The sequence below is a fragment of the Gastrolobium bilobum genome, unplaced genomic scaffold (assembly GCF_033153095.1).
Source record: "Gastrolobium bilobum isolate Gb01-03AN ecotype WA unplaced genomic scaffold, APGP_CSIRO_Gbil_v1 utg14977, whole genome shotgun sequence".
NCBI lineage: Eukaryota > Viridiplantae > Streptophyta > Magnoliopsida > Fabales > Fabaceae > Gastrolobium > Gastrolobium bilobum.
This window is the reverse complement of record NW_026898303.1, coordinates 349672-367766: the sequence shown is the minus strand read 5'-3', so window position 1 is coordinate 367766 and position 18095 is coordinate 349672. Positions and strand designations below refer to the sequence as shown.

Sequence of the window (18095 nt, the reverse complement as noted above, 5' to 3'; positions counted from 1 at the left end):
TATAACCCTTTTGTTTATTGTTTTAAATTAACGTACACACTCTTATTTTTCAATTAAAAGTAATTTAAATTGGTTCACATATAATAATAAGAATAATGATTTGAACCGGTGAATCAGTGAACGTTCTTTTTGATTCTTCTAACTAGAAAATAAAATATTATTAGGAAATCGGTTCAAAGTCTGGAGAAAAGCTCTCGAAAATAATCGAATAAATACATTGTTAACAAATTTATTATCTGCTGGAGAATTAAAGTTATTTGTTTCTTAATAATAATTTAATTTATTTTAAGGAATGTTGAGATTTAAATATCCTTTGGCCCGTATTGTATGTAAGTTAATATTAATATTTTTGGCTTAGTGGGTCTATTTTATGTTTTTAATTTTTTATCATGATTAATACGCAGTTGTAGTCCTTTAATAATTCTTGTTCGAATTGAGTTTTTTAATTATTACTTATCATTACATAAAACTTTGAAAATTCAATTTCTATTTAAATAATAAAAAATTAAGACTTAATTGACTTACAAAATATTTTAAAGGTTCAGAATTTAAAAATTTGATAAAAATTTAATAAAATTCGAATAATCTCGTGAGAAGCAAGGTTAAAAAAGTCTTAAAAAGAAATAGAAAATGTTGGAATTTTATAATTTTGGATAAAATTTGATATTTGAAGTTATAAGATTTATGTTGAGCTAAGCACTAACTCATCCCCGATTTACAAAAAGAAGAGAGAGAGGGAAGGGAAGGGAGTGGTAGAGGAAAAGAGTGTATCTCCCAAACCCTAAAATGGACGACAGAGACAAATCCGATAAGAGAACCAGAGATCGCCACTCCGACCGCGACCGCGACCGCGACCGCGACCACAAGCATCGCGGCGATGACAAACGACATCGCGATTCCGACGACCACCGCCACCGAGATTCCGATGACCACCGCCATCATCGATCGGACAGGAATCTCAAGCGCGACCACAAATCCAGGGACAGGGAAGACAGAGAAGGAAGCAGGGATAGGGATAAGGATAGGGCTTATGAAAGAGAGGATAGAGAGGGTAGCAAAGGTAGGAGGAAGCGTGATGAAGAGAGGGAAGATTCATTGGAGCCGCGACACTCTTCTCATTCTCATAAGCGGAAAGACAGGGAGCACAGCGAGGACAGGGTGTCGGAGGATAAGAAAATTAGGGTTTCTGACGATAGGAAGGAAGGGAGGAGAGAACGGAGGAAGTTTGGGGATAAAGTTAAGAAGGAAGAAGAAGAAGAAGATCATGATTACGACGATGTTCGAGGCATTCAAGTCATTGTTGATGAGGTCAAGGTTAAGGAGGAAGTCACTAATGGTGCCCATGGCTCTGCCAAAGGCACTGCTTCAGTACAAAACGTGAGTTTCTTTCTTTCTTATTTTTTTTTCTATCGTTCTTTTCAATACTATGTATTTAGAATTTGATGATGCCCGGTATTTTTTTATTTCCCGAGATCATTCGTTTTTGTTGTTGTAATTAAATTTAAGGGATGTTTACTCCCTTAGTATTGATAATACATGAGTGCTAATTTAGAGTATCGCGTCAAATTGTAGGGTTGTTTACTTTCACTTACTGATTTAAAAGGCATTAGTAATTAGTACTGAACTAGAATGAGAATGCTAATTTACTTGAGAAATTATATGGGAATCCTTATAGTCCTTTTATCAATGTTTAATTTGAATGACTGTCTCATATGTTTATTGATAGGTTGGTCTACAGGAGATATGTTTTGTTTTCTGTTCAACTATATCAGTCCTCTGTGTTTTCTTATTCCTTCTCTTCTGTTATTCACTGTGAAATATTTGAATAGCGACACACAGTCACTGGTGTTTAATTTTATGCTCTTTCAGGGCATTGCCTTGGGATCGCCTGCTGTGGCGCCCACAAGTGAGCCCGAGACATATTTGGCCCCTCCTCCTTCCTTTCCTATCAAGGTATCTTCGATTTCTACCACAAATGAAAATAAGGGCGTTAGTATTACCAGGTCTCATGAGGTTACTGGAAAATCTAGTACAGATGGGTCATCTTCAACTGCTGGAAAAACTGGAAGCCTCTCTATTGACGCCTTAGCTAAGGCTAAGAAAGCTTTACAAATGCAGAAGGAGTTGTCGGAGAAGCTGAAGAAAATTCCTCAGGTAAGTTGGGCATTATTTCTACTCATAAGTACCTGTTATCACCTGAATATTTCTATCTATTAGCTACCAGGTGATACTGATTTATTTTACCATAGTTATCCATGTTCCTCCAAATGCATTAAGTGCTGTGCTTTTGGTTGTGTAGTTGAATAATTCTACCCCAAATTTGCAAGGAAGCACACATTTGGATTCAAAGAATGAATCTACAGTCCCCTCTGCTAGTGCTGGAGTAGCATCAAAAACTGCCACCTCAGATTCTTTGGGGCCTGTTGCAAATATGTCAATTTTTCCTGCAGCTGCTGCTGCTGCTACTCAGGCAAATCCTCCTGCTAGTGGCGCTAATGCTGCTAGTATTGCAACTCTACCCAACTATGAAGCTGTCAGGCGTGCTCAGGAGCTTGCTGCCAGGATGGGATTCCGTCAAGATCCACAATTTGCTCCACTAATAAATATGTTTCCTGGCCAGATGGTAGCAGATGTTGCTATCCCGCAGAAACCAACCAAGGCCCCTGTTCTTCGTCTGGATGCTCATGGACGGGAAATAGATGAATATGGGAATGTTGTCAATGTTACTAAGCCAAGCAACCTTAGCACATTAAAGGTGTGTAGTCTTCTCAATTGTCTCTTTTTATCAGTTATCTTTTTCTACTTGGGATTCTTGTCTTAACCTAGAATCTGTGTCTGAACATTCCAGGTCAACATTAACAAACAGAAGAAAGATGCATTTGAAATACTGAAACCTGTATTGGATATCGATCCTGAATCTAATCCTCATTTTGATGAAAGGATGGGTATCAACAAAACAAAGCTCCTGCGGCCTAAGAGGATGAATTTCCAGTTTGTGGAGGAAGGAAAGTGGTCAAAAGATGCTGAAACAATAAAATTGAAGGTATCTTTACATGTCCTTCCTCCTTCTTCCACTCTCAAGGGACTTACCATCTTACTTAATCATTTTCCATTGCCTTATGTGTGCTTTGCTATTATTATTTAACTCATGCAGAGTAAATTTGGAGAAGCTCAAGCAAAAGAGCAGAAGGCCAAACAAGCACAGCTGGCAAAGGCAAAGGCTGCTCCTGATATAAATCCAAATTTAATAGAAATACCAGAGAGTGTCAGAATTAAAGAAAAACCCAAGGAACAAATTCCAGAAATTGAGTGGTGGTAAGTTTATGCCTACTTTGACTACCGGTTTTTTATACAAGTATTGTGCTTGTGAACATGTAAGGGTTGTGTTAAGGGCTATATGAACTGCATAAATTTAAATAATTAATTTTTTTTTTAGGTTTTTTATAAAAGTGTTGTGTTTGTGAACGTGTAAGGGTTGTGTTAACGGCTATATGAACGGCATAAATTTAAATAATTAAAAAAAATTTAGCTAGCATACTCCCGATTAAGTTGTTATGAGTCATGAACCCGTGTTCTTTCCTTTCTGTTGTTTGCAATGATAATTATTATCATGATAGGAGAAGAGACAAAGTGACAAACTGGAATAGACCAGGCCGGCAGTTTGAAAAAAGACTGCTAGAGGGGTATTTGAATAGAAAGAGTCTAAAGACTAAAAACACTTCTAATGGCCACGAAATCAGACTTGACAATGAACAATTTGACACGAGTGACTATTTGTGTATCTAGTGTTGCCTGTCTTGTGGAACTGTCGTTTTGTTCCTTAAATACTGAAAATTAGCAGAAGAAAATGTGATCAAAATAATTTTTTTCCCCTTAGTTAATTTGAAAAATATTCAATTAACTGCTTGAATTTATTAGGGACATGCTTATTCTGAAATCTGGAAGTTATGGTGACCTTGCCAACGAAACCATAGGTGAAGATAAACTGAGAATGGACAGAGTTTCATTTTATGTGGAGCATCCTCGTCCGATTGAACCACCTGCTGAGCCTGCCCCTCCACCACCTCAACCCCTCAAGCTAACCAAGCAAGAGCAGAAGAAACTCAGGACACAAAGGCGTATAGCTAAGGAGAAAGAGAGGCAGGAGATGATAAGGCAGGGGGTCCTAGAACCGCCAAAGTCCAAGGTCAAGATTAGCAATTTAATGAAAGTACTTGGCTCTGAAGCAACTCAAGATCCTACCCGACTTGAAAAGGAAATACGTAGTGCAGCTGCTGAGCGTGAGCAGGCTCACATAGATAGGAATATTGCACGCAAGCTTACTCCTGCTGAGCTGCGGGAGAAGAAGGAGAGGAAGCTGTTTGATGACCCAAACACACTGGAGACACTTGTCTCACTTTACAGGATAAATGACCTCTCGCATCCAAAGGCCCGCTTTAGAGTTGATGTTAATGCTCAAGAGAACCGTTTGACTGGATGTGCTGTGATTTGTGATGGTATTAGTGTTGTTGTGGTTGAAGGTGGAAGCAAGTCAATTAAGAGGTATGGGAAACTTATGTTAAGACGTATTAATTGGAGTGACCTTTCAAAAGAGAAGGAAGAAAATGAAGATTCAGATGATGATAAGCCTGCCAATAAGTGCGTTCTGGTGTGGCAAGGAAGTGTTGCCAAACCGAGCTTCAATAGGTTCAGCGTTCATGATTGCATCACGGAAGCAGCTGCCCGTAAAGTTTTTGTGGATGCTGGTGTTCCTCATTATTGGGACCAAGCTGTCAAATACGTTGAAGATGATGAAGCAGTTTGAATTGTCTTCTAATGTTTTCGTTCAACATTGGTAGCCTGCCTTGACTAAAGACTTTTGGTGAGTGATCCGTTTTACAATTTGCATTAAGCAATGTTTAAAACAAATAATATATACGATAACTGCTATTGCTCCTTTGTTTCCCTTGGCCAACGATGTCTACGAATATAAATTCGCTTGATCATTCAGTGGTGTAAACATTGTCGCCTCGGTTTGGATAATGTCCATCCAGGATGCTAATGATTGTGTGCGATATAGCACTGGTTAAAAAATTTAGGCCTTCGGGATTTACTGTGATGTTTCCTATTTTGAAAACTCTCATTTTCTTTGTCACACTATCGTGTTTGAATATGCTAATATTTTATTGCTCTCCCTTCTGGTGTATCCACGATATTCACCGGTCTTTCGAAACATGTATCAATCAAAATCGTCCTAGCATCGAGTATTCCGCACATGCTAGATAAATGCTTGTAAGAGCCCGTTCTAATGTTTATGTTTTGCTGTGTGTAGATTTGATCTATCTACTGCACGAAAAATATTAAGTTTGAATTACTTCTTGCGAGGGATTTCTAGACTAGAAATGATCGAGTACAAAAATTCTGATGAGTAGGTTTTAATATTTTATGCGTCATTTCGGACTGGAAAATATATTCTCTTGTTGAGGAAATACTGAAGTATGGAACTGCAGAAAATGATGCGATGCGTCTAGCACTTGTATCCAGATAAGCGAAAAAGCAAATTCAAGTTTGACTTGTAGTTTACTTTATTGGCCCTTTTCTTTGTCACAGGAGTGTGTTGGAGACTTGGAGATCAAGTGTGAAGGTTTTTCCGAGAGTAAATATCTTTTTTGGTTCTCATTAAATTTTACGATACTCGTTGTAGCCCCTAGCAAATAAAATGAATATTCGTGGTTCTTAAAAAATTTAAAATGGATTTATTTAGTTGAAATCGTGGTTCCTTACAAATTCAAAAAAAATTCATATTAGTCTTTTAAAATGATTAAAATGGATCCACTTTGAATTTCTTAGGGATCACGAATAATTTTTTTATTTGCTAGGGACTAAAATGGACATCGTAAAATTTGTTGAGGATCGAAAATGATATTTATTCTTTTTCTAATTTGAGTATCCAATCTTTACACCAAAATGAATAAATAAAAAGAAAAATGCATGCTTTTGTGACTTTGTTATGGAACAGAAAATGTAAAAATAAAATAAATGTATACATCAAAAATAAAATTTAAAAAAGAAAAATTATAATTGAGCATGTTTATGAAACACAGCAGCCCATACTTGAAGTTGAGAAATGAGCTAAGAACCAGTTATGATTATATGATAAAAAAATGCGTAAATGTGTCCGTAGGTAGATGTACTGATAACCAAAAAGCAAAAAAGGGTGCATACAAAATACAGCATACGCTCTACAAGCTATGAACACCATGAATATTTAAGATATGATAGTGACATTGCTGTGTAACAAGATGGAAGTTGATAAAAAACTTTGAATCCATTGTAAATATGACAAATTTACACTTTTAACAAACATACTACACATTTTCTTTCACCTTACGTTTAACAATCATTCGATTCTTAATTTTCAATTTAATTAGCATTTAAGCGTTTCTTTTGTTCGTACTTCAGATTTAACAAAAGTTCTTGCATAAGTTTGTTTAGAAATATTTGTAACCTTTGTTTTTTTGATAAGATATTGTCACTATAAAATAATATTACTACCAATATTACTATCATATCTTAACTGTTATTTATGCCGACCAACGATTATTATTTTCACAAATCAAACTCATTAATTAATTATTAATTCGCAAAAAATGATAACGGTTGATCGGCGGAAATCAGCGATTAAGATATGATAGTAATATTGGTAATAACATTATTTGATAGTAACAATATCCTATTCTTTATTTTTCGTCATAACTATAAGATGTAAATATGAAAAGAACATTCAAAGGCAATATACGTAAATATTATTTTGATATATAAAATTAAATACTGTTACCGATTCCATTTATTAAATTTTAAACAAGGTAAAATTGCTCTATATTTTATTTTACTTTTTGGTAATATGCTCTAATTATTTCAACTAGTAGTTATGCTTATACTTAACGGTCTATTTAATATTTCGACCAAAAGTTATATTTTTTAAAAATAATAATAATAATTTTCCTTTTTATCTGGTTAAATATATTTATTTTTTGAAGAGTCAATCCATAAATAACCCAAGAAGTCCAACAGCTAAGACTTATAGGCTAAGAAACTTATTTATCCTGAGTTGATGTCACCCCGCAATCACACAACTATGATATCAGTATCTCAGAACTCTACGGTCACCGACTCAACCCAATAGACCCCAATAACCAATAGTTAAAGGACAAACACACATAGAAGGCATAGCCCACAAATAGACATCATGAACACGAGATAGCTTGCAAAAGTCACTTCTGCGCCCACCAATGAGGATAAATGTCGTCGTTCTAATAAGACATAAGTAAGACAACCAATTATTATATGGGTTCGCTTTTTCTGCAGTTACTGCAGATAAGTTATCTGCAGTAAGCCAATACGATGTCGTTTTGGGGCAGAAATTATGGTATTTTTGTAATTTTAATTTATTTCAGGGTTATAATAGTCTTTATATTTATAATTTTTTAAGATTTAAATACCAAAATGGCGTCGTTTTGAAAATAAATGCAGATAATTTATCTGCATTAACTGCAGAAACATTTTTCCCTTATTATATAATACAAGTTTGAAGCCTAGTATGATCATCTTATCCATCATTATTAAAACTCATTGATCAAATAAGCGTTGGAGTGTTTTGTTACTACCCTATATTTGGTTCGGCCAAACAACACCATCCCGTACTAGACTCTTTATCTTGCAAAAGTAAAGACCCAATTAACTATTGAACCAAGTTCGAGTGTGTATGATTTAATTCAATACCTATTGGACCAATCACATTTTTAGGTGGGTTATTTTGCGCTTTTAATCAACTGTTTACATTCTTTATCAACAACTTTTATTTACAATTTTCTAAATCATTTTTAAGTTAAAGTCATATGTAATTTGATTTCATCAAGATAACTATTCAATTAAAGGAAATTTGTGTTTTATAAGAAAAAAAATCCACTTTTTACTCCTAATGGTTATAAGTGATACTAACTTATGGAATACCAAAAATGTCTTTCTTTATTATGCTAAATATTAAAAATACACTAAGGCTTTGTTTGGGAGTTTGGAGGAGAAGGGAAGGGAGGGAATCTGATAGACTAAGCTATCTTCAACAGAATTACAGAAAAGAAAATATACTGAATATGATATTATCCACGGCAAATTCGAGAACGCCGGCAACTCCAGGGGTTTAGCGAGAGAGAAAACAGAAGTTTGTTACAAGATTTTTGGATGAAAAACCCCTTGTGGTCCCTACTGTATTATATGTAAAAACTGAATGTAAATTCCTAAAGAAAATACGATTGGGCTTGGTTATCATATCTTCCACCCCTTTTATTTTAATAGACTAGGGAAATAGTTAATGGGCCACTAACTCAGCCCAATAACCCTTTTATCCTCCTTTTGTTACTTCAGCCACTTGTTGAGCCCAAATAATCCTTGAACCAGACAGGTGTCTTCCTCTCCCTTTTCTCCAACATGCGTGTTCCACGTTTGTCCTTGCCTATCTGCATCAGATCAACCTTGTTCTTCAGCTCTTGGTCTAAGTCAACTAAGCCACCATCCTCCATATTTAGGGGAGTGATTGAAGGTGTTCTATCATTTCCCTCCGCCCTTGAAGAATCGATCTTGTCCTCAAGATCAAAACCTGGATACGCCTAACAGAACTCGGTGGAAGAGACCCAAGTTGCATCTTCCAACGGCAGTCCTTCCCAGTGTACCAAAAGTTGCAAACTTTCTTCTCTACCATGCTGTATGACACGGGTCCGGAGTATAGCCACCGGTTTAGTGAGCAGATGATTATCCCAACTCGTCGGGGGAAGCGGAGCTGAATGAAAGGACAGATTTTGCCGGTAGAGCTTAAGAAGCGACACATGAAACACCGGATGAATTCGCGATTCGGCCGGTAGATCCAGTCGGTAAGCTACTTGACCAATTCGCTCCGTTATGCTGAAAGGACCATAGTAGCGGCGCCTTAGCTTTGAATAGGAGTGATTACAGACAGATCGTTGCCTGTACGGTTGCAGCTTTACAAGCACTAAGGTACCTACTTCAAATTGCACATCTCGTCTCTTTTTATCCGCTTGTAATTTCATTCGATGTCTGGTTCTATGCAGGGTTTCCCGGAGCTGTCGAATGATGGAATCTCGGCGGATCAGAAGTTCATCAACAGCCTCAATGGAGGAAGTTGTTCCTTCGTACGGTGGTATACTGGGAGGTGCTCTACCATATACGATTTGAAAAGGGGAAACTCCTATAGCAGAGTGATAAGCAAAATTGTAGGAAAATTCTGCCCATGGCAGGTACTGCGCCCATTGCTTAGGTGTTTCCATAGCATAACACCTTAAATATTGTTCAAGACCTCTGTTTGTGACTTCTGTTTGACCGTCTGTTTCAGGATGATTAGCGGTGCTGTAGCACAGCTTGGTGCCGCACAAACGTGCTAGTTCAGCCCAAAACTTGCTCACAAAGATACTGTCTCTATCAGTCACTATGGAACGAGGGATCCCATGCAAACGGCAGATATTCTCCACAAAAACTGAAGCTATCTTAGTGGCTGTGAAGTTCGGGGGCAGGGCTATAAAATGGGCATACTTGGAGAGGCGGTCCACCACGACCAATATGGCTGTCTTGCCCTCTGAGGTGGGAAGTCCAACGATGAAGTCCATTGACAAGTCTTCCCAGATGGCCAGAGGTACGGTTAGGGGCTGTAGTAACCCTGCTGGTGACATTGGTTGGTATTTTGTTGCCTGGCAAATGGGACAAGTTCTTACAAACTCTTGAACATCCCTTTTCAGGTTCGGCCAATAATAGATGAGAAGTATCCTTTGGAGCGTCTTCTTCACTCCCCCATGTCCCCCAATCAAGGATGAGTGGATCTCATGCAAAATAACTGTGCGGAGTTCTGAATTGGAGGCTATAGTAACTCTCCCTTTGTAAAGTAGCAGCCCTTCTCGCAGGTTGTAATGTTCATATCCTTCAGCACCACTTTCCACTTTAGCTTTCAATTGAATTAACTCTGCACTCTTTTGACCTTCTGCCTTTATTTGCTCAATCAGGTGGTGGGTAACTTGTGTGTGGTTTATCTGTGTGAGGACCATTGCAGATGCATGCTCTGAGTTCCTAGCTGGTTCAGTCTCCGATTTTCGAGATAGGGCGTCAGCCACTTTGTTTACCGCCCCAGGATAGTATTCTATGGAGTAGTCAAACCCAAGTAGCTTAATCAAAAAGCGTTGTTGTTCAGGGGTTTGGATAATCTGCCCCATCATGTCTTTTAGGCTTTTCTGGTCAGTTCTAATGGTAAAAGGTCCCCCTAGTAGGTATTGTCTCCACTTTGATACACCCTCTGTGATGGCAAACATCTCTCTTACATAGGTTGAGGCCTGTTGCATCTTAGGATTGAGTTTCTTACTGAAATATGCTATAGGTCTGTTGTCCTGACTTAATACAGCCCCCACTCCAATGCCTGATGCATCGGTAGTCAAAACAAATCGCTTAGTGAAGTCTGGTAGTGCTAGAACAGGTGGGTTGGATAATGCCTTCTTCAGCTCAAACATGGCATGGTCAGCCTTATCACTCCAAATAAAAGCATCCTTGTGTAACAAGGCAGTCAAGGGTGCTGCAATTTGAGAAAACCCACGAACAAATTTTCTGTAGTAACCAGCCAAGCCTAGGAACCCACGTAATTGTTTCAGGTTGGATGGTTTATTCCAATCCATGATGGCTTTTATCTACCCCATATCGGGTCTTACCCCTTTGTTGTCCACCACGTGACCCAAGTACTCTACTTCCACTTGAGCAAAGGCACATTTGGATCTCTTGGCATACAGCTGATTCTGTCTAAGGCAGTTCATAACCTTTCGTAGGTGCTCCACATGTTCCCAAACTGATTTACTATAAATCAGTATGTCATCAAAGAACACGATGACAAACTTGCGCAGAAATTCCTTGAGAACCGAATTCATTATACCCTGGAAAATGGCTGGGGCGTTGGTGAGCCCAAAGGGCATAACAATGAACTCGTAGTGCCCTTGATGTGTCCTGAAGGCTGTTTTCTACACATCCTCAGGAGCCATTCTGATTTGGTGGTACCCTGAGCGTAGGTCCATTTTAGAGAAAATTACTGCTCCTGCTTACTCGTCTAACATTTCATCTACTGTAGGGATTGGAAATCAGTTTGGTATAGTTACTTGGTTCAGGGCTCTATAATCAACACAGAACCTCCAAGTTCCATCCTTCTTCTTGACCAACAAGGCTGGAGATGAGAACGGGCTCAAGCTTGGTCTAATAACTCCAGTATCCAACATTTCCTTAACCATTTTTTCAATTTCTGACTTTTGAAAATACGGGTACCTGTATGGTTTAACATTGACTGCCTTGGTGCCAGGTTCCAGGTGGATTCAGTGATCTTCCACTCGGGTGGGTGGTAATTGTGCGGGCCTTTCAAAAATGTCTGCATACTCAAGCAGTACTAGCCGTATCATGGGAGGGCAGTCCTCCTCTTCAAGCTGTTCCCCCTGAGACTTGGTGATCAATAGTCTCCATTTGGAAGTAGGTGGCCACAACATCAGAATTGGTTAATTTGCGTAGTTGATGTAGTTCTATGGTTTCCACCTGCATCCTACTCTCTCCTTGCAACTCAACTGTCTCTCCTGCTCTTTCAAATTTCAGCATTAGCTGTTGGTAATTGGTGGTAACATCTCCAAACTCCGACAGCCATTGCACTCCTAGCACCACCTCAGCTCCTTGGATTGGCAGCACAAATAAATCTGGAGAGAATTTGTAGCCTTGCAACTCTAATTCTACCCGTTGACACACCCCTTTACATCCTAGATGAGCTCCATTTCCCACTAGTACATGGAACTGTTTGATGGGTTTCACCTCTAACCCCAGAAATTTTACCATCATCTCTTGCACAAAGTTATGAGTGGACCCTCCATCCACCAACACTTGGACCGAATGCTTGTTGATGACTCCTCTCAACCGTAGAGTGCTAGAGGAATATTGGCCCTCCATAGCATGTAAACTAATGCCAAGCACCTCCTCATCACCTCCTATTTTTTCGTTTACAACTTCTAATTCCTCCTCTTTTTCCTCCTCTTTATTTTCTGAAACCAACATTAATAACATGTTTCCCTTGCAGATATGGTTCCTGTGGAATTTTTCATCGCAATAGTAGCAAAGGCCTTTTTCTCTCCTGGCCAGCATTTCAGCAGCTGATAATCTTTTAATGGGCACGATCTCCTTTGATGGCCCCGCAGTATTGACCACTCCCCTTGGGGGTGTGGGTAATAAGCCAGGCTGTGATCTAACCACCTGGTTACTGAAAAAATTTCTTTGGTATCCCAATCGTGCAGGAGCTTTGTCACTCAACTTATCTTCAACCACCTTAGCTAGTTCAATAGCATTTTGTAATGTCTCTGGAAGGTGCATCCGAACTTCCTTTCGAATTTTAGCCTTGAGACCATTTTCAAAGTAACTCTGTAAGGTAATGTCATCAATCCCTATGATTTGGTTAGACATTCGTTCAAATTCTTGCTGGTAACTCTCTACTGTTGTATTATGTATCAATCTTCCTAATTCTCCTCTGAGATCCCTATATTTGGACGGACCAAAACGGGACCGTAATGCTACCACAAAGGCATCCCACGTTGTCAATCTGTGGCTCCTTTCCATCAAGTGAAACCATTCTTCAGCAGCTCCATCCACTTGGAAGTACGTCAAGGTGAGCTTATCCCCATCGTTCAAATTATGGAATCCGTAGAATTGTTGAATTTTATGGATCCAAGTTTCAGGATTACCTCCTGCAAATCTCGGCACTGAGAATTTAACCGATTTGTATGCATTGTTTCCAAAAAAAGTACTCAGCCCCGTTTTGTTACTGCTTCCTCCTTTCATCTCTGGTTTATTTTTCTGATTTTGGTCTAACTTGGCTTCCATTAATGTCAGCTTCAGGTTCATGCTCTGGAGTATTTCCCCAAAAGCGTTGAACTGTTCTTCATGGCGAGCAAGTTTGTTGATGCATTCTTCCATCATGTTCGTTTTGACTGTGGATCGAGTTCCTTCCGCCATAATCTTGAGGAAGTTGCCTCTCAATGAAAAGAGCACCAATTGATAGACTAAGCTATCTTCAACAGAATTACAGAAAAGAAAATATACTGAATATGATATTATCCACGGCAAATTTGAGAACGCCGGCAACTACAGGGGTTTAGCGAGAGAGAAAACAGAAGTTTGTTACAAGATTTTTGGACGAAAAACCCCTTGTGGTCCCTACTGTATTATATGTAAAAACTGAATGTAAATTCCTAAAGAAAATACGATTGGGCTTGGTTATCATATCTTCCACCCCTTTTATTTTAATAGACTAGGGAAATAGTTAATGGGCCACTAACTCAGCCCAATAACCCTTTTATTCTCCTTTTGTTACTTCAGCCACTTGTTGAGCCCAAATAATCCTTGAACCAGACAGGTGTCTTCCTCTCCCTTTTCTCCAACATGCGTGTTCCACGTTTGTCCTTGCCTATCTGCATCAGATCAACCTTGTTCTTCAGCTCTTGGTCTAAGTCAACTAAGCCACCATCCTCCATATTTAGGGGAGTGATTGAAGGTGTTCTATCATTTCCCTCCGCCCTTGAAGAATCGATCTTGTCCTCAAGATCAAAACCTGGATACGCCTAACAGAACTCGGTGGAAGAGACCCAAGTTGCATCTTCCAACGGCAGTCCTTCCCAGTGTACCAAAAATGGTAAGAGAGAAAAGTGAAGGGTTAATGACATATTTTTACCATTTTAACCTTTTTTAAAAATTAATATAATTATTAAATTTTACAAATTAAATTAAATTTAAAATTTCTAACAAAATTATTTATAAACTTTTCACACTACTAAAAAAAACCATATTTTTGACGAAATTTCTACGTTGCAAACGACGAAAATTTCGTCACAAAATTATTTTTTCATCGGAATACTTTTCGTCGAAAAGCGATGAAATTTTTTCTCCGATGAAAACTTTAACAAAAATAAATTTTCTATTGAAATTTTCGAAGAAATTTAGTTTTCGTTAAAAATTTTAACGAATTATTTTCCGTTCAAAATTTCGATGGAAATGTATTTTGAAAAAAAAAATCGAAGGAGAAATGTTGTCAAAATTTTTTAGGGAAATGGTACATTCGAAACTTTTCACAAAATTTAGATTCTGTAAAGAATTTTGACAAAATATTTTTCCGTCAAAAGTTTTTATCGAAATATTTTTCGTCAAAAATTTTTATGAAAATATTTTCTGTCGAATTTTTTTTACAAAAATGTGTTCCGTTGAAATTTTTGGTGGAAATATTTTTTTATCAAAATTTTTGACAGAAATATTTTTGGTCGAAAATTTTCAATAGAAATATGTTTCGTTAAAAATTTCGACGGATATTTTTTTTGTCAAAAAGTGTAACGAAAGTGTTTCCGTCGAAAACTTTGACAAAATTTAAATTATCTAATGAATTTTGATAAAAAAAAAAATTCGTCAAAGATTTTTTATGGAAATGTGGTTGGTTGAAAATTTTGATGAAAATATTTTTCGTCAAATTTTTTTATAAATATGTTTTTTTGTAAGATATTTTCACGAAATTTAGATTTCGTAAAAAAAAAATTTTCCGTAAAAAATTTGTCAGCGATTGTGGCAAAATCTGGTTCCGTCTCTAATTTTGTCTTTAGTTTTGACGGAAATGTTTTGATGTATATTATTTTCATTAAAAATTTCATCACTATTTTTTGACGAAATATTTTTCATCGATAAATTCTGACGGTATTTGAGACTTTTCTAGTAATTTTGCATTTAAAAATGATTCACATTTATGTAGTTTTCACATTTTAATGGTAAGGGTAGATAAGTAATTTTTAATATTTTTCCTCTCAAATCCCCCAAATTGGGGGAACTTTAATTTTAAGAAGAAGGAGGGGTTTGAAGGGTTTAGTAAAAATCCCCAATTCCTTCTCCTCTTTTTTTTAAACTCCCAAACAAGGAAAGAGCTTACTAAAACCCTCCCTTTCCTTTCTTTTCCCTTCTAAAACCAACTCCCAAACAAAGCCGAAGGGGCTGTTTGTTTCTAGGATTCTCAACAGATACATAGATAAATGAGGAGTGAGAAAGTAAGAAACCTTCGTTTGGTTGGATGAGTTTGCTGACTTATGTAGGTAAGTGTGTTTGCTGTGTTTCTGATTCTATGTATCTTCCCTTAACTTGCCGACCAAAGTTGCCCTTTTGAGGGGTGGTATTGTGGAACACCTCCACATTTGCTCACTTACTGTGCTAAGCTAAAGACCAGCGTACCCTTCTGAATGACGCGAAAATGACAATGACGTAGCTTCACTTTTTGTCCACTTCTTTAGAACCTGTACTTGCCAAAGACCAAGAATAGCACACAGACACTTTTTGTTCACTTTTTGTCTTGCTTTTCATTCAAAAACTTATTAAAGTCAGGGCTAATTTTGTAAACTCACACGCATTTTTTATCTATATTTTACTAACAACCAAACATAGACTTTATAAATGTTACCTTATTTTCCCAGTAATTTTTTTTTCAACCAAACAATTTTTTTTTACATTTTCCTATCAATCTCACTTCCCACCCATTTTCCTATACATAATATTTCCCTATCATTCATAATATTTCTCCTCAACCAAACGCCCCTAAATTATAATCAAATTGTCAAAAATATTTCAAATTAAAATAAAACTTTAAAACTAAAAGTTGTAGGTCTAACGGTGATCCAGTCGGATTGACCTGCATAAAGGGTGATGGGTCTGAAACTGGATTAACACTGGTTAGCTCTACAAAGAAAAAAAATATTTAAACTGATTTGTGCATAATATAAATATAATATAATGTTAAATTGGAAAATTTATGACGTATTATTTCTAATTCTTAGTTCGTTGACAATCAATCTGGCTCCCCCGGGCCTTGACGCCAACATATGCTTGTCTTCTTCACCTCTACAGTACTGTAAACAATTTGCAGCCACAACATATAAGGACTCGAAAAGTGTAGATGTTAGACCTAAAATTTGGCAAACAATGAATGCATATAAATGCATCTTCATTACGGTATTGTTATATTTATAAATTTTTATAACTTATAATTATAATTATGTATTCTTTGGAATATATAATTATAATATTAATTTTTTTTTCATAAATTTTTCGATTGATGTAAAGAGATTTTTTTATCATATTATAATGATGTATTTCAAAATAATTATAGTTTATAAGAGTTTATAAACTTTTGAATTAGTAAATAGGGATTTACATTTGTCATTTAATATGATACAAGAAAGTTTTTTACACACACAACATTTTGTGGGTCCACACTTTTTGAAGAAAAAAAAAATTACGGCACACAAAACGAATCTCTATAACATTACACAATCACTTTTACTACAAAATATTCTTATAAAACCCTAGTAAATATAACCCTTTCCCGTTAATGTTATATTTAGCCAATGCCAGGGCTAAAAGCTACTCTAAAATTCTACTAATACTGAGAGCAACTATCAGAGAGAAACAACTATGGGTCCCACCAAGTTTTTTTGAAAAAATAAAATAAAAATAACATGGCACAAATATAGGGCTGCGTTTTATCCTTATTTTGATATTTAAAAATACAAGTACAATTGGTATTTTAATCCTAAATAAATTTAAAAATAGTCTTTTGATATATTTTGATAATGAATTAATTCTTCAAAATGTCAATAATTTTGGCGTACCTTCTAACCGATCATGAGTATTTACTTAAATTTCTTTAATTTGTTCCCATCAACAAATATATTTATATGATGTACAAATTAGAGTTGGGTTTTGTTTTAACTAATCATAACAACACGTGAAATTAAATAATGCACCCCTGCAACAGGTGGAAATGAACTCTTTCCTATCATGCACGGATACGGATACGGATACGGGACACGACATGATACACCGACACGTTAATTCCAAAAAATATCATATTTTGACACATTTTGATATTAAATAAAATTTTTAATATATATAATATAATTTATATTTAATACACATAAGAGTCCATAATAACTCATATAATTAATTAAATATTTAAATTGCATAACATAAATATAAATATAAATAATTTTTCGTACTTTGTTAATTTTTCATGTCAAATTTCATAACAGAAAAAAATTAATTTATAAATTATTTCTTTTATATTTAGTTAACAAAATAAAATTAAGATTTAAAAAAAAAAAAAAAAAACAAAACAAACGTGTCCGAGCGTGTCAGAGAGTTAGACCGCGTGTCCCTAAATGTTGACTGCGTGTCCGAGGATTTTTTTTTGCAAGTAGCGTGTCCGTGCTTTGCTGACTCTTCCGCCCCCCTTTTATATTTAGTTAACAAAATAAAATTAAGATTTTTTTTTTTAAAAACAAAACAAACGTGTCCGAGCGTGTCCTAGCATTGACCGCGTGTCAGACAAACTTGTCAGAACGTGTCAAAGAGTTGACCGCGTGTCCTCAAATATTGACTTTGTGTCGGACGTGTGTCTGAGCTTTGTTTTTTGCAAGTACCCAATATTGGTAGCATTGCTCGGCGCAAAACCTACGACGATCCATATTTTGCATTATAGAAGTAGCTTTTATTTACTTATAGCAAGCCATTATAAGAATTAGATCCACAAGAGTTAAAGTATATAACGGTATCCATGATAATTATTCTGTTTTTTGATATGTTTTTAAAGAAAAATAAATTTTTTTTTTTAAATTATGCATAGAAAGAGTTTTCGAAAAATAAATTTGTATTTAGTCAAAATATTTTTTATCATAGAAAGAGTCCATAAACTATTGTTTTTCTTCCCTTCGGCTCCATCCGGCCTTGTAGGTTAAGTACAGTGTCCTTCAATCGACCTGCAAGAAAATTGAGGCAAAGTCAAAATTATGTTGCACAATACAGCTAACTTGCTTAACATTATATATATACACGGTTTCTTCATCTCAATCAAATGCATGGCTTTGCAGGTCCACTCTACACATTCTCAATTGCTTCAGTCAAATATTATTTCTTACATGTTTGACTTTGAACATTTGAACCAAGAGTTATACCATGCACAAGAAATA

General features: G+C 36.3%; 1 protein-coding gene across 2 annotated transcripts; it reads left to right on the top strand.

Moving 5' to 3' along the window:
• The first annotated feature begins 724 nt into the window (after window positions 1–724).
• Window positions 725–5192, top strand: LOC133314731 (protein RDM16). 2 transcript variants are annotated; one of them, XM_061516244.1, is made up of 6 exons: window positions 725–1377; window positions 1870–2154; window positions 2300–2755; window positions 2849–3043; window positions 3155–3315; window positions 3919–5192. In XM_061516244.1, exons 1-6 carry the CDS (start codon window positions 787–789, stop codon window positions 4802–4804), a joined length of 2574 nt encoding a protein of 857 aa, XP_061372228.1. In that variant the 5' UTR covers window positions 725–786; the 3' UTR covers window positions 4805–5192. The 2 variants fall into 2 exon arrangements, with proteins under 2 accessions (XP_061372228.1, XP_061372229.1); XM_061516245.1 differs by lacking the exon at window positions 725–1377 and having other exon boundaries at window positions 1870–1953; window positions 2036–2154; window positions 3919–5191.
• Window positions 5193–18095: the final 12903 nt, after the last annotated feature.